This window comes from Melanotaenia boesemani, chromosome 1 (genome assembly GCF_017639745.1).
Source record: "Melanotaenia boesemani isolate fMelBoe1 chromosome 1, fMelBoe1.pri, whole genome shotgun sequence".
NCBI lineage: Eukaryota > Metazoa > Chordata > Actinopteri > Atheriniformes > Melanotaeniidae > Melanotaenia > Melanotaenia boesemani.
In genome coordinates, this window is record NC_055682.1 from 22,784,052 (window position 1) to 22,800,141 (window position 16,090).

Genomic DNA, 16,090 nt, shown 5'->3' on the forward strand with positions numbered 1-16,090 from the left:
CTTCTCTGTAAAATTTTATTTGCATGCAGCCCTGAACACCACTACTAACATCATCTTTTCTATTTTCGGCCTACAATGACTGAAAGCTCTGGATTTATTATTTCAACATCCAATTTGAAATTGTGCTAAAATGAACTAATTCATTAGTTGTACTTTTTGACATGAAAAGTCAGCAATAGCACATCAATATCTTAAAATGGTTTGTGATCATCACCATGCACTCTGTGTGGACAGAAAAAGTGAAGGATCTACAAAGTTCAGACAGAGGGAATCATGTTCAGGGCTGATATTACACTGCCCTCTAGTGGTCAGTAAATATTCCTGTTTAGGCAACGTTTTTATCTGTAGATAAACTGAAGACAAGTGCAAGGGGAGACAAGCCTGGATGACAATAAAACTGAAGAATTCTAATAATTTGAAGCTCTATATACCGGTAACAACAAAACTGGTCATGCAATTTTAAATGCAAACACACTGAACTTCAAATGATCAAATGATTACATTTAATACTTGGTTGTTTGTGGATGTTTGTTTTTTAAATAGTAATACAGAGCAAACGGCACAAATTACTTTCTTTTCTGTCAATTTTTAGAAAAAAACAAAAACAAAAACAAAACTGGAGCTACATATATATAAAATCTGCACAATAAAGACTGGCCCCAACTTGCAAAAAAAAAAAAAAAAAAAATTAATAGACTGACCACATGAGCAAAGGCAAAAAATTCAAATAAAAAATATTGTGTATAAGAAAAAAAAGTTTATATAGTCAACAGAGTAAGACATCTGTACTTTGTAACAATGTGAATAATCCAGGGTTGGACTACATATGTACCCATCTGCATGACAACATAGTTTACCTTTGAGAAAGTGCTTTGTAGAAAAGTCAGTGGGCTTTCATCAAAATCTTATTAACAGGTACAAAAACTGAAATCCAAGACCAAAAGACAAATGAAAAAAGTAATAATTGAGCCATCAGAAAATAAATGTCCATGAGAAGTCTTTGAGATTTAGACAGGATTCTTCCGTACATCAATTAATGCATTGTTGGAGGTCAGTGGTCCGATGTTCAGGCTGGAGCGACGAGACTCTCGTCGAGATTTAACCACCGGTAGGGATGTCAGTCCGCTACAAGGCCCCAGACCAGCCTGGACTACACGGTTAGCAGGAGTGTCCCCTGCTGCTTGAAGCAACAGTTCCTCCATGAAAGCAGGCTCCTCTGTGGGGAGAGAAGACCGCCTCCATGTGGACGGAAGAGGGGTGTTCACCAGCTCCCGCATTTCCTCCCTGGACCGGGTGGACTTTTCAAGCTGCCCTGTCCCTCTGCCTCCAGGGCTTTCCTCACGGCAGTGGCCAAGCTTTTCCATGCTGCCGATGTTTATGGGCTTAACATCAGATGCAAAGGCTAAAACACAGCACGTCAGCAGTACGGTTAGATGTGGTGATGTTACATTTGATAGAGAATAATAGCTGGAAATATTTATATATTAAAACTAAAACACTCAGCAATTTAATATCAGCAAATGTCCAAACAAAAGATCTGAGATCAAAGAAAGCTAAAAGTGTACTCTCCATGGGTGACAGAAATAGTTTAGAATGGTCATATTTAGTGGTTACCAAGTACATTTACTCTGCTGACAGCGAAGTGAATGGCATTGACAAGAATTTAGTTAAGAAACCAGTTTTGTAGATTTAGATATCTGTTTCCTACTCTTAATTATCATAGAAATATAGATGTTGAATGGACGATACCTTTAGGATGCTCTTTTGGCTGACTGACAGACCCACAGAGCTCCCTCATTTTGTTGCTTAGTTCCAGATTAGCGGCCTTATAGTGGTTCAGCTCCTTTTTGAGGTTATGGATCCATCCCTCATACTGCCGCTGCCTTCCTGCCAGACCTTCATCCATTTGTTCTGGTATGGTGTGGCAACATGCACAAAGGTATACAGTTACCATCAATATTACTCAGACACTAAGTGATAAAATACATAAAAAACAAAAAGTATACTTGGTATTAGTGGTGCTTTAATAAAACTCATATACTACCTGTAAATCTAAAATGTAGGTTGCTGCATGAGAAATTTCTACAAACCCAAATCCAAAAAGGTTGAACTACTATGTAAAATGTTAATAAAAACAGGGTGCAATTATTTAAAAATCTCATAAACCAATATTTTCTTCACAACATAACATATAAAATATCTAATTTAGCAGATTTTACTACTCCAACAAAAAACACTGATGTCTTTTTCGGAATTGGGGATGTAATATATTGGCGATTCAGACAACCTGTGGTGAGGTAATAACACATTCATGGGGTTGGATGGTCACCTCGACACTGCTGCAACAAGAGCTGCATGCTTCTCTCATGCTCCTTCTGCTGCTGCGTTAGCCTGCGATCTGTGTCAAGCTGCGTGCGATCGAGGGCATTTTCCAACCACTGCACCAGCCTTTGCTGCTCATCCAGCTGCATTTCCAGCTCAGATAAGGCAAGCTGCAGCTTACGCTCCTCCTCGCGCAGAGACACCACCTACAGAACATATCCACATAAACGTTTAAAGCACATAATGGTGTCTTCAGGAGTAATCTGACTTGGCATGACCTCACGTCAATGACAATTTGCTTTAATGCAGTTTAAATGTAAACAGTATAACTTGTTAAAAAAAAAAAAAGATTCACTAAAATGAGATGAAGCGTTTTACACAAACCTTGTCAAAGTACTTGCACAGCAGAGCTCTGGTCTCAGAGGCGGACAGATAACTGAGCTTAGCCATGAGATTCATTTCCCACTGAGAGAGCATTGTGGCAGAAGCTCTCAGCTGTCTCTGTCTCTGAGTGATTGCCTCATTTTTGTACTCGATAGCTGCATCTAGAGCCTCAATTGCCTCATCCAGTTGGAAAAGGGTTCGCTCCTCCTGTTAACAACACAGTGAGGATGAGGATGTTAACTGAAATCCAGCCCTTCTTCCCACTGTTTTGATAGTTTCCGCTGTTGCTATGTGATTACTCACTATGTTTTCCTGTATTAATCTAAAAGCGTGCAGACAATTAAATTTTACTGAGGTGTTAGAAAAATGAAGCAACTACATCTGACCTCAGGTGAGAGCAGGTTACCCTGCCGCAGTTTGTCATCCAGCTCAACGCGTTGCTTAAGAAGTGAGTCTTTTTCCTGACGCAGGTTGGAGATCTCCTGGCGAATCTGTTGGGAGTCTTGAGCACTGCTGCTACGAAGGAGACCATTCCTCTCACTCAGCTCTCGCTCAAGTGACTCAATGCGCCCAGTAAGTGTCACTAGGTCTTTACTTAGGGCCTGGAGGAAAGATGCAAACCAAAACTTAAGCATTTGTCACTTTCCTGCATCACTGACTGCATTACTTGTGTTTGTTAATACCTGACTGGAGCGGAGTCTTTTGGTCTCCAGTCCGCTGCGTTCTTGCAACAAGGCTTCTTTCTTGGCCAGGATTTCCTCGCGTTTAGTCAGCTCTCCTTCCAGATCTTCCAGTCCTCTCCTCTGTTCTAACACACGCTCCATTTCCTCATCCAGCCAGCGCTTTTGTTCCTCAATCTTCTACTCTCACAGTCAAAAACCAAAATGAAACAATGCATAATGTAATAATAAACTTAATTGTCAAACTACCTGTAAGTACAGAAACTGCAGGCAGTCACAACTAGAACAAATCTTATTCACCAATCCTCAAGATAAATGATGAAAAGAATTTATTAAGACTTAATTAAATTAAATTAAATAATGTTTTAATTGAAACCACTGGAGAAAAATAATCATTTATTACATATGTTTTTATAGACCAGTTCTTGCTGCACCTGTTGCTCTTCCAATGAGATGACAGAACCATTACTGCCGCTGCGTCTCTGTCTCTGAAAGGCTGCGATCTCCTCAGTCTTTATCTTCAGGATCTTCTGCTGCTGCTCATTCTTTATCTCAAGTTCCTGCAGCAGTGGCAAAGAGATTTATGAGGTAAAGAAAATGACGTTTAACAGAATATAGCAACTCATTTCCTTCCTCCAGCGTGTTCTACAGGTATTTGTATCATGTAAAAGGTCTGCAGTATTACAAACCTCAAAAAACAGACCAAAGGAAGTTGTTCTCTTTCAAAGATTACATGGCTTCAGCTGCCTGAAATGTTTGCACACCAGTTTTTTCTTCCTTTACTTAGTGACAACAGCAAGCACAATTGCATAATTTCTGTCTACTAGCTAGGTGGACACACCTAAAAAAGAAAGGAACGAGAAAGCACCCTCATACTCCCAACACCAATCAGAGAAACTGGACCTTTAAATAACTAAATAAACAAGCACTAAAACAGCAATTCATGCAGCTGTTTACAAGAGGTGTTTTGTTGCAAGATGTACAGAAAAATAATGCCTTTTTTTAACATTGAAGCCATTCTAGTAGACAGGGAAAAAGTGAAATAATAATCCTGACAATGTGGCCACTTGACTTTATCTTTTGCCTATTTTCCACTTAAAATGCAGCATTACATGGGATATTAATTCCTATTTGCTCCATGAAACAGTGATATTGTTGAATAAATGACAATCTCGGCTTAAAATCCTTGTAAAAATTCTTATGCAGCTCAGTGCTACCTTAACTCTGTGAGTCCTTCGTTGCATTTCAGTCTCCAGCCGTCGTTTCTGCTGACTCTCCTCCCGCAGTCGCCTTTGCAGCTGCTCCTGCTGTTGTCTCATAGACTGGACACTTCTCTCCAGCTCCAACACACGACGCTCACTCAGGACAGGAAGGTTGGCCAGACGAGCAGTATCCCTCTGACGCTGACTTAATACCTAATATTTGAGCATAAATCGGCGCTATTCAGAGGTTCAGAGGTCTGAAAGGTTTCTTGTTTGACATAATTTTATGTGACCTTGTGACACTTGCATGGCTTAAAGTATAAATTGAGAGGTCAAACCTGAACTTTGCTCTGAGCAGCAGCTATCTTCCTGCGACATTCCTGAGCTCTGGTCTTGTCTGTTGCACTTATTTCTCTCTCTTGTCGCTCCAGATCCTGCAGCTGGCGTTGGGCCTCCTGCAGCTCCTGCCGAGCCTGCACAGCTTCACTCTCCAGAGCTGTGATCTTATGACTGTATTGTTTATTCAGGGCTTGAGCATCCTTACCTTAATACAAGACAAACAAATGATCCCAAACAAAAACAGGAGTTTGGATGCAAAGCAGCTAAGGTGACTTATTGAAACCGCTACCTGTTTTGACCAGCTCCTTGATGAGTTCTTCTTTCATGCGGATGGTTACAGACAGTTCTCTGATCTTCTGCTGTGCCTGAAGAAGTCCCCACTCTGAAACGCCTTCAAAACTTCTCAGACTTTCCACAGTGCTGCAGTTGGCTATGCAGAGATACGAGCTTTATGTTAACAGTCCAAATCCATCACCCTTCCATCAAATCAACTCGGAACAACTTGTTACTGAGACAGCTGTTAGACTTACATCCTTTTCTGGTTAAAGTCGGGTGCCGGTCCGGCTCAGACAGCTGAGATACTGGACCTCTGCCACCAGCACCTGGTCCTCCTGACATCATGTCCCGTTTGGTCCATGTTAAGTTCACCTGCCTGACAGTACGATGGTTATTACAGTGTTTCCAATACATTTCCCACATTAAATGAGCACTGTTAAAATCAAGTAAAATCTATGCTTTGTACAAGCACAACATACTTGCATCTTTCCTGGCTGAAACTGGAATGACTTCCTTCTTTTTCGTTGTAACGCATCTCTTGCTCCTCATAATTTTTTCCATTTTGATCAGGACCGTGACCAGTGTGACCTACTGGACTGACCTGTAAACAAGCGAATAAACTCACAGGTAAAGAAAGATAACAACCTTGACACATCTGACCTGAGGTGTGATCAAAATATTTCAAGACTGTGCCTTGAAAGATCAGTACCCTATCTAAATCTGACAGGTATATTTTTTGAAGTGGTCATCTCCTGGGGCAGGACACCACTCCCGGCATTCGTAATGCCTGGAAGTCCAGTTCTCAACTAATTCAAGTGAGCAATGTTGACTTAAATATTTTCTGCTGTGTCTAATCTGGCATGTTGGGCAGATGCTGAATGATGCTTGTTCTCATGTGGCCAAAGGACACTGACATCTAGCTTCTGGATTGCAGGGCTCCTAGACTCATGTCTCATCCCCAGTGGTCCCTGGCATGAAGGTTGCATAGGTTTGACATAGAATTTGGTGTTTTCTCCCTGCTTTAGCTTGTAGTCCAGTGTTAAGATTGCAAATATATATTCGCTGGTGGTCAGAATGGGACACAAAGGGAACAGAACATGTGTGGCAGGTCGACTGTGAGACAGCAGAAGGTGACAGGTGGACACAGCTAAATCAAAATCAGCTGTGTTTTTTCTTTATATTGGCTGTGCTGTATGATTACCTGTCGGTATGGATTTCCATTCGGACTATGCTGCATGGAGCCCATAGGGGCCGTGTGTGGTCGCAATCTTAAGTTAAGGCCTAGGCCCATCAGTCCAAGAGTAGACAGCTGACACTGTAGCTCGGCTATCAGGTCCTGTTGCTCCTGAAGCTTATCACTCTAAGACAGAAGGAAACAAAATCAGTAACATGTCCTCGGAGGCAACCAGCTGAAAAATCAGTGAAGCAGAATGACAAAGCTAGCATGGGGGTCAAGTTACCAGTTAATACGTTGAATTCTACAAATGGAAAATCAATCAGTGCGGCATGCTGAAGCTAAACTGTGAAACACTGTTGTAATGGAACAGCAATGTCGTAATTAAACTGTATCTAACCTGCTGCTTGTATTGCTCCATAGCATCCTCCAAAGCTGCTAAAAAGTCTGTGTTCTCCTTCTCCAGCCGCTGGATCTGTGACTGAAGATGAACAATACTATCTTCTTTCTCACATTCATGCTCATGGTTCCATCGTTCCTCCACAGCCTCTGTGTCCTGGATGGCAAGTAAGAGTCAAAATAAACAAACCAGTTCTGCATCTCTAAACTGGTAAAGTCTGCCTGAAGCAACCTTTATATTCATTTGAAAGGTGAAAGAGGTATACCTGATTCCTGATAGAAGGCCTGCCTCTCCTTAATGCAATGCTGTCCTCAGTGGAGCTGTTCTCGATACCGCTATCTGGTCCAGAGGCAGTGGTGAGCCCACTCCGTTCCTCCTCAACTGAGGACAGCCACTCCTTCACTCGCAGACTCTGTTCAGCTGTCAGACTCCCTTCACTCTGGAGCTCCCGCAGCAATCTGTCACATATTAACAGAACAGACATTTAAAGAGGAAACACAAAATCTTGTCAGCTTAAAACATATTATAAAGAAGAATTAACTTAGATGTGACACACATTGGTTGGAAAAATACCAGAACTGATGTTTTAAATTTTCAAATAAAAAAGTTTTACACTTCTGCACCACAGAGTGCCTCCAAACAAAAATAACAAAAACAATTGTTTAAATTTAACTTCTTCCATTAATGTGCATTAACCTGTAGGCGGTGTCTGTGCAAGTCCTATAGTGAGCGCTCTGCGCTTGTAGCCTGCTGATCTCTCCTTCTCCAAGTCGAGGTCTTCTGTTTGGATCAGCATGAGAAATGATGCGGGTCTCTGAACGCTGACGGTTTTCAAGGGCTCGACGAAGGGCTTTAATTTGCTGCTCCAGCCCTTCCACGCGATCTGGCTCATGCTTGAAGTTGACTGTAGCTCGGTTTTGAATATTTCTAGCTCTCATCGCGTAGTTTAGCGTATTCAGACTCTCATCAAAGTCTGAAGAGGATGGGCTGATGCAGGCGATCATCAGTGTTTTTGAATTTCCTCCCAAAGAGTCTTTCAGTATCCTATTCAGAACAAGGATATTAAGAATTAAATCAAAGTAAAAAATACAACAATATTTTGTTAGAATTTGGCTTTACATATCAGCTTCCTTAACAAAACTAACCTTGTGATTTTAGAATCTCTGTATGGTATATGAGAGCCTTTCCTCTTTGGATCCCCCAGTGCCCCGATTACATTTCCCAGAGCCAGGAGGCCGCTGTTAATCTGAATGCTCTCCTTCAGTCTCTCTCCAGTGTTACCTGTCCTTAAGATGCGTTCTGACCCTGCCAGGTCAACAAAGTGGAACTTGGAAGACAACATTTGTGGTCCAGAGTTTGCAGCCGTCCCATAAAGGCGAGAGCTTCCACGACGTTGATCCATGTACAAAGTAAAAATGGTGTGCGACCGGCTGGAGTTTGGATTCATCTGGGTTGCTCCAGTGTGTCTGGCAGTGTTTCCCGATTCTAGTAAGCTCAAAACCTCATCGAGACCCTCCACTTCACACTCCTTTACCCCACACAGAACTATGAAATCACACAGACAGGAAAATAAAATTCAGACACATACACAAACCCTTGAAAAAAACAATAAAAACAATGCTCCATTACATTCCGAAAAAAACTGGCAGCTTATTCCATACCAATGTTGCCTTTATCCTCTCGGATATGGATGTCCTTGCTGGCAGTCTCCACTTCCAATAAGTCCTTGAACTCCTCTTTGTAGACCTCCAAATAGGAGACTCGGACAGAGAAGTCTGTGAGGTCGTTTTCATCTAGCAGCTTGAAGACATCTGCAACAGCCCTGGGAATGACACCCTGCTCCTCATCTCTGAAGGAACCTATAGATACAGTTAAAAATGTATTATTGCATGAAACTGGTTTTGTGAGCGGAGACTTCCAATGATCTTTACTTTCTTTCTGATTTGTCTCAGAGAAAAATACGTTCATTGAGATGCATCAAAAGAAAGCACAAATATTTTATGTTGACGGCGTGTACATGTTACTGGACTCAAATATTCTTTTGGTGAACAACAAGATCAAAACTATGTAACTTACTAATATTAGCTTCTCCAATGGTGTAGGTCTTGCCTGAGCCTGTCTGCCCGTAGGCAAAGACTGTGGCATTGAAACCTTGGAAGAAGGCCTCAATAAGCGGCTGGACAGACACAGAATAAACCTCCTCCTGACAGCAATTTTCTTCAAACAGGAAGTCACAAGCAAAGTGTCGGTCATGGCCTAAAGTAACCCGATGGAGTTCAGGGTCTACGGTGATACAACTCTCGTGGCAGTGTAGAAGCTCCTTTGGCAGCAGAGGACGGACACGAACAGCCACTTGGACTGCAGAATAGTCCCCTCGGCCATGGCCACCAGGCACTTTGGGAGACATTTTTCTGCACTGGTCTTGCTCTTCTGTGTTCCACTGTTACGTGCTGATCATCTTTGTGCCACTAAGAGAAAGAGAAATCATCTGTCAATAAAGATTTGTTTCTACATCTCAAGTCAGCTGGCTGAGGCTTCAAGTTTAGGACAAAGTGACTGATGGCTTAATGTTGGAACGACCACTCTAGTAGCTTAAGCACAGAGTTTTCAGCGTAGGCAGGAAAAGATTCTTCCTCTACTACATCGATCACTTTGTAAGCCAGCATTATCAAAATACAGTGTTAGTTACTGTAATGGGGGACTGGTTGTATCATGAAGAATCAGAGGATAATCTAGATCAACCACTGAGACACCTGAAAAATCAAATCAACTCAAAAATGTTTTATTTAAAAATGGCGTAGTTTGAGAAAAAAAAAATAAACTAACATAGTTTCAGAGTATATACCGAAGAGATCTATCAAGGGTGTTGTACAGTTATGTATAGAAACACTTCAATAATGCAATTTTTGTTATTTTATCCATTAATCAAAATACATTCAAGTCTGGATCTTCCGAGGGAGACAACTGTGGCCCATGGTCTTTTCCATGGACAAGAGAAAAACACAGAAACTGTCCTACAGAAGAGACTCTCCAGAAGGAAGATCGTTATCCAATTCTACCAAAATGAAAAGACTTGCATAGAGAAAATACAGAGTTCACGGCAAGATGTGAGCTAATTAAAAGCCTTAGGAGTAAAAAAATAGTCTAACTACACTTTGCCAAAAGCCAGAAAAGTTCTGGATCACCACTCTTCCAAGTTTAGACAGATTAAACTAATTTCCACCTGTACTAGTATGATAGGAAGAGAAGAATTATAAAGAAAGCTTTGAGCAGTTTATGCTCTGGTGCAACAATGTCATCCAAAATGGAGGCAGCTTCCAGTGGGGTTTTTAATTAGTGCTTTTTAATGATGACACACAGGAAACTGGTTGCATTCTGAAATATGAAGATTCACAGTCTGCTCAGATTTAGTAAATCTGAAGCTACCTAGTAGTTTTCAGTTAATCCAATCCTGCATTTCACTTGCTGGAAACAAAGCTAAAGGCAGAAGACTCTAAATTAAACATGAGCGATAGATGAGAACAACAGCAGAAAGCATTTCTTTGCGGACATCCATGAGTTCCAGACTTGCAACTAAATATTTGTCTTTTATATTATTGAATGCGTTGATTGATTCGTTAATATGTAAATCTGATCCGCTGAAAAAGGGGTGTAAACATATAAAAGATATGTAATTCCTAAATCTGACATTCAATTTGGATGTGAACATAATCAAATTAAATCTGAACATAGACTTGAAGCACACATATAGGACGATACACAACTGGAATATCAATATTTTTAGTAAACAGATAAAACATCAACACCCATCAGAAACCAAATACTTCCAGTACCAACTGCAGCATTATTAGAAATGTGTACAATTTAAAATCAATGATAATAAAGCAATCTGATGCATTTTTGTTGCAACAATATTGAGCTGCTGTATCTGAATGGTCCATAATAAACCTCAATCCTCTGACACTGCAAAAAGTAAATACAGCTCCCCTTTAAACTGAAAAACTTAATATATAAACTTAGCGCAAAAAGTAAGGAAATTTGTGTTTGGTTAATTCTTTCTCTTTCTTTCTTTTAATAATACCAACGGCCATTGTATTATGCAACATTGGAAAGCCTGATTAGTTACCTTTACAAAGAAATACAAAGAATCAAGTTTCTGTGGAAAGAGCAACAGATAATCGTGTGCGTAGTGCCCCCAGAAAATGCATCAGTATCCCCTGCAGTATTCTCCTGTCATATGTCTGTGACCTGATAGCCCTTTAATCTAAAAACAAGAGTGAATACCAACAGGAGAATACTGCAGGCGATTTTGGCACATGCTTTGTGGAGTAGTACCCACATGTTTACCAGTGGGTGGTGCCACAGGTAGGCACAGAGGCACGGTCCCTGCAAGTTATATCTCGTTGTAAAGGTGACATACAGGCTTTCCAACAATGTCTAATATAACACCATATATATATATATATATATATATATATATATATATATATATATATATATATATATCGCAAAAAGGATGTGCTGAGTTTCTGGTCAAGTAACATTAATAAGTAGTGCAATCAGCTGTTAAGGTGAGCGTTTAATGCATCGATTAAAAGTAAAACATAAGCTACTTCCATCCTTCTCCAGATGGGTAATTAATTTTGTGTAAAGTCTTATTACCGACCACGGAGGTGTTTGTAGCCTGTGTGTTTAGCCAGTTAGCAAAGTAACGTTAGCTCGGTGTTGCTTAGGTCCATAAAGTAAACTCAATAAACACAGTTACCACAGACATAAAAAACCTAAGTCGTGTTGCTGTAACGTTATGCTGCTTCACAAAGTTCACAGGCTCGTTATGGTGCTTGTTTTCTAGATTTGCTGCAGCTAAGCTAAAGTTAGCCAGTAGTCCGAACAATCAAAAGCACAAAGATGAGGCTGGGTAATTTTAGAATAACCGGTACTTGGTGTTTGGGTAAGTAGAAATGGATGACGCACGCTGCATGCATTAACAGGATTGTTTTCGGGAACTCTTAACATTTAATACAACTTACTTTGATATAGCAGAAGTTACAACATGGTTTCTGGACAACAGAGGAGATTTTTTTTGGAGGAATGGAAGCTGGGGGGCAGGCCAGGGGAGGAGTTTGAGAGTTTGGGCGTTTTGAGTTTTGGGTTTGGTCTGCAGTGAAGCATCAGTGCTGAAAACTCAATGCAGAGGGGCGGAATCACCACATAACCTATAAATAACCCCAAACTCCAAGACTGTAACAGTTTGTTACTATTTACGTGTGAATCAAAGACATTTTTGTACTTTTTCTGCGCTCATTTTTCACATTTTTTTGTAATTAAATAGCATGTTTTTTTTTTACCGTTTACTTCGGGATAATAAAATGTCTATAAAGCTTCCCTTTCTTATTGACATGTCCCATGTCATTAGCTTTTTTGTCTCATTGTGTTCATTATGGGTGCCAATGCCAGTTGCTGAGATAATTAGTTGGGCCACCTCTTGTTCTGCTTCATGTCTCTCCACTACTATTGCAGCTCTGAAGATATTCTAGAAACCTTTCCTGAACTGTCAAAGGTCCCCTCTGTATATCATGATCTCAGAGGTTTTCAACAAACACAGGGCTACTTCTCTTCCCCCACATAGATCTTATGATTGCACCACTGAACCTTTGTACCACCTCTCTGCTCCTGAAAGAGAGGCCATGGACATATTCTAAAGGCTGGGGTTGTCCGCCCCTCCTGGGCTCCTGCTGGGCTGGATTCTCTCCTGTGGCAACACCATGAATAGATTACAGGGGCCTCAATGAAATATAGGTAACTATCAAGTATCATTATCCACTCCCTTTTCTGCTTTTGAACTTCTTCAGATAGCCACAGTTTTCACCAAGCTGGATCTAAGAAATGCCTACCTCCTAGTAAGAATACGAGAGAGGATGACTGGAAGACTGCATACGGGTCATTATGAGTACTTGGTCATGTCATTTGGCCTTTACCAATGCCCCTACCTGCAGTTTTCCAATCATTAGTCATTGATGTATAACATGACATGATAAACAAGTATAATATTCTCAACTTTTCTAAAGACATGACATCCTATGAATCACACGTCAGGTCAGCCCTTCTCTGTCTACTCCAGAATCATATGTTAAGTTTGAAAAGAGTGAATACCATCAACCCTCTGTTTCCTTCCTGAGATTCAAAATTTCAGCTTACAATATACAGATGGATCCTACCAAGGTGTCAATTTTCTGTTTCACTTTGGATATTTGTAATAAAAAAAAATCTAAATATGAAAGAAAAAAGTCAGTGAGTGGCTCAGAAAATACTGGCATACGTTATGTCAGTTTTTAAATCTGTCCAGAAAACAGTAGAAACAGTAGAATCTGTGGGCATTAATCAGTAATAGTGGCATTTGTGCCTGTAGTGCAGTGACAAAGTTTCCTGTTTGTAATGAGAAACAGGCAAAAACCAAACAAAAAAGCTCCAAGCCAGAAAATTGCATCCTATTAAAACAGCACAATAAACGTAAGAGCCTAAGTAATCCAGCCATCATCCATTTATCTTTTTATACCCACTTACCCAATTCAGAATCACAGGAGGGCTGAACTCTATTCCAGCTGCTATACAGCAAGAGGTGGGGTACACCTTTGATGGGCCCCCAGTCACAGGACCAACACAGAGACAAATAAGACAGACACGTTTCAACCAGAACAAAGAACAAAGAAACACAGGGTCTGGTGTGATGTAGGGAGGTCCTGACTGGTTGCAACAGCCTGACAAGTGGTCCAGGCTGGGGTCTTCATACTTAATAACTTGCACTATTGTCAGGGTGTATTGTGACAGTGAGACTTTGTTGACCTTGTTTGCTGTGTACTTCAGCTCATGGACTAGCTCTCATTTTTACAGAAGGCAGGTGCTAATTATGTGATCGATGTAGATTTTAAAAGTAAAAATGTGTGTCATTCTGTCTTCAGCTGTAGCAGCCAGTCACAAATATACATAGTCATATGTACTGTGTGGTTTTATTCTTTAACGGAATTATAAACTTTAACCTTTTTGTTTTTACTTTAAAAAACAAAGTGATAAAGTGCTTTACAAGCCTGGATCAGAATGAAAACTTTTCAGGGCAGAGGGAATAAAAAATCAAGAGTCATGAAGAAATGAAAACCTAAATGATATTAAATTAAACAAAATCTCTGTAAGAAGAAGTCAGAAATAAAGTGAAAGGATGTGTTGATAATAAAAGCAATAAGCAATTTAAAATTGATTATGTTCAGATCATACAGCAGGCCAGACGAGCAGCCATCAGGGTCTTGTCTGAGGAGCTGGCTCAAAGGAAAGAAGCAATTCAGCCTGGAGCTGAATCATATAGGACAACTGAATCAGAAAAATATTGATACCAATACACCAGCAAAGAGAATCTAAAACAAGACTGACATGATTTCCCCTGGTGTTTAAGAACCAAACATGTTGAGCTACGCTGTAATGAAAAGAACACTATATTAGATTGAGTAAGAAAACAAACGATTTTCAGTCATTTTTTGTTGTGCTGTTGTACAATATCTGAAAATACTCTTCAAAGTGATGCAGCCAATAAACCTGCTAGAAATTAGCATTAAACTGCTGGGGAAAGAGGAGGAACTCCTAACAAGTGTACAACATGTCTAAACTCTTAACAACAGAGGGCAGTGTTACACTGCTGTGTGACAGTCCATGTGGAAGTACTGTACTCTGGAATTATGCAAATACGATTAAAGAAAAGAGAAAAAATAATGTGTGCGCCATCAAATCAAATTCTTTAGGATTAGAAAATCAGGCTCAATAGCTGGAAGATCTACCTTCCAGCTATTTCAATATTATTTAGTTAAAGTAAACTAAGATAATACTGTCCGATATCCACTCCTCTGCTTTACTGTCTTCGGAACCTCAAAAGACACTTTGACACTCTCTCTTTTGTTCCCCTAAATTTCAGGTAAGGGTTTTTGATGTCAGTAAAAGTAAGTATCACTGATAACCCAAGATGGCTTCAAAGTAAGCACAGTGGTGTCTAATAGCAGCACCTCCTGTAACACAGCTGACATGAGGATATGCATTTCAGTCTCCATTAGTTGGGTTTTAATCAGCCACACTGGAGAGAATTATAAAGAAAGATTGGTGCATCTGAAGGAGTGGAAACACTGATAAAGTAATGTAATACAATAAGGTCAAGGAGGGAAGAAAAAGAGAAGAGTGAGATGAATTGAAGCCTCATCAGAGATGAAGCCAGGTGCTCCCACAGGCTGATGTCCTCAGATTCCAGTTTGTAGATCTTTGTGTACATGGTTGTGTGTCAGACTGGCCCTCACAGACAATACAGAGGTAAAACCCAGAAAGGACAAAATGAATGATGAGGTGTGATATTTGGGTTCTGGAATAGGAGCTAGAGCAGGACAAGAGTATCAGCTAAGCAGCTTGGACAACCTTTTAATACCAAATCATCACCTCTTGTAGGTCCCAGAGGGACAGACACAGGGGCTATCTCTCATTCAGCTCTGCTCCTGGCAACTCGTACACTGAGATAGAAGAAGGAGAGACAGACTAAAGGACAGTTAGGGGTCTATTCTTTGGTGGTAATAAAGACAGCTGCTTTTAATTCAGCCTGCACTTCAGATAGTGCCTGACTGGCTGATGTGAATTGTCCTCTATCCATTCTCCTCTCTATTCATCTATCACTATCTGCCTCTCCATCTCTATATAACTTTCCTCTTCACTCTGCACACAGTCTTGTTTTAGGATCCTGTGAAGCTTCCTTTACTCTCTCGATTAACATCCCTAGTGAGTCTCAGCCATGGTACAGAGCCCCCTCTGCAACTAAAGACATCCTGTTCCAGTTAAACTACACTCTGCTTCACTATCCACAGGTGCACTTTTGTGCGGTCTGTTTTTTCTCAGAGTAGTTCAACACCAAGAAATGCAGAGATAGCTGAGAGGGAACACATTTCATCTCACTGGAACACACAAAATACTCTTTTGAACATGTTTTTTTCTGTTGATGTTTGTTTTGCAAACTGAAAGTTCAAGTGCAAAAAGTGTAGTGACACACTGTATGAGCACAGGGACTCTTTTTAGCAACCTGTCTGTTGAACAGTGTTCTTCTATACTGCAAGAACTGAGGTGTTTTACAACCACCACATACACATAGATTATCACTTCTTACAGTACATCAGACTGCTTTTGTAGCATGCTGTATTTCAGTAGGCAGAGTGAGTGCATTGAGACTTTTTTCTTCTTCTTTTTTTTTTTAAGATATTGCAATCTGTAAAATAAAACAGAACTTTTTAAGGTTTAC

At 40.4% G+C, this 16,090-nt stretch overlaps 1 protein-coding gene across 2 annotated transcripts; it reads right to left on the reverse strand.

Annotated features, from left to right (window-relative positions):
• Positions 1–488: 488 nt before the first annotated feature.
• kif7 (kinesin family member 7) lies at positions 489–11,889 on the reverse strand. 2 transcript variants are annotated; one of them, XM_041988317.1, is made up of 21 exons: positions 11,808–11,889; positions 8,854–9,245; positions 8,439–8,636; positions 7,923–8,322; positions 7,474–7,821; positions 7,043–7,235; positions 6,778–6,933; positions 6,405–6,563; positions 5,683–5,804; positions 5,458–5,579; positions 5,217–5,357; positions 4,927–5,132; positions 4,604–4,801; positions 3,821–3,946; positions 3,390–3,566; positions 3,093–3,308; positions 2,707–2,913; positions 2,330–2,528; positions 1,750–1,911; positions 1,388–1,402; positions 489–1,315 (listed from the first exon to the last, which is right to left on the reverse strand). In XM_041988317.1, the coding sequence occupies exons 2-21, from the start codon at positions 9,182–9,184 to the stop codon at positions 1,008–1,010; spliced, it is 3,984 nt and encodes a 1,327-aa protein (XP_041844251.1). In that variant the 5' UTR covers positions 9,185–9,245; positions 11,808–11,889; the 3' UTR covers positions 489–1,007. The 2 variants fall into 2 exon arrangements, with proteins under 2 accessions (XP_041844251.1, XP_041844243.1); XM_041988309.1 differs by having other exon boundaries at positions 489–1,402.
• Positions 11,890–16,090: the final 4,201 nt, after the last annotated feature.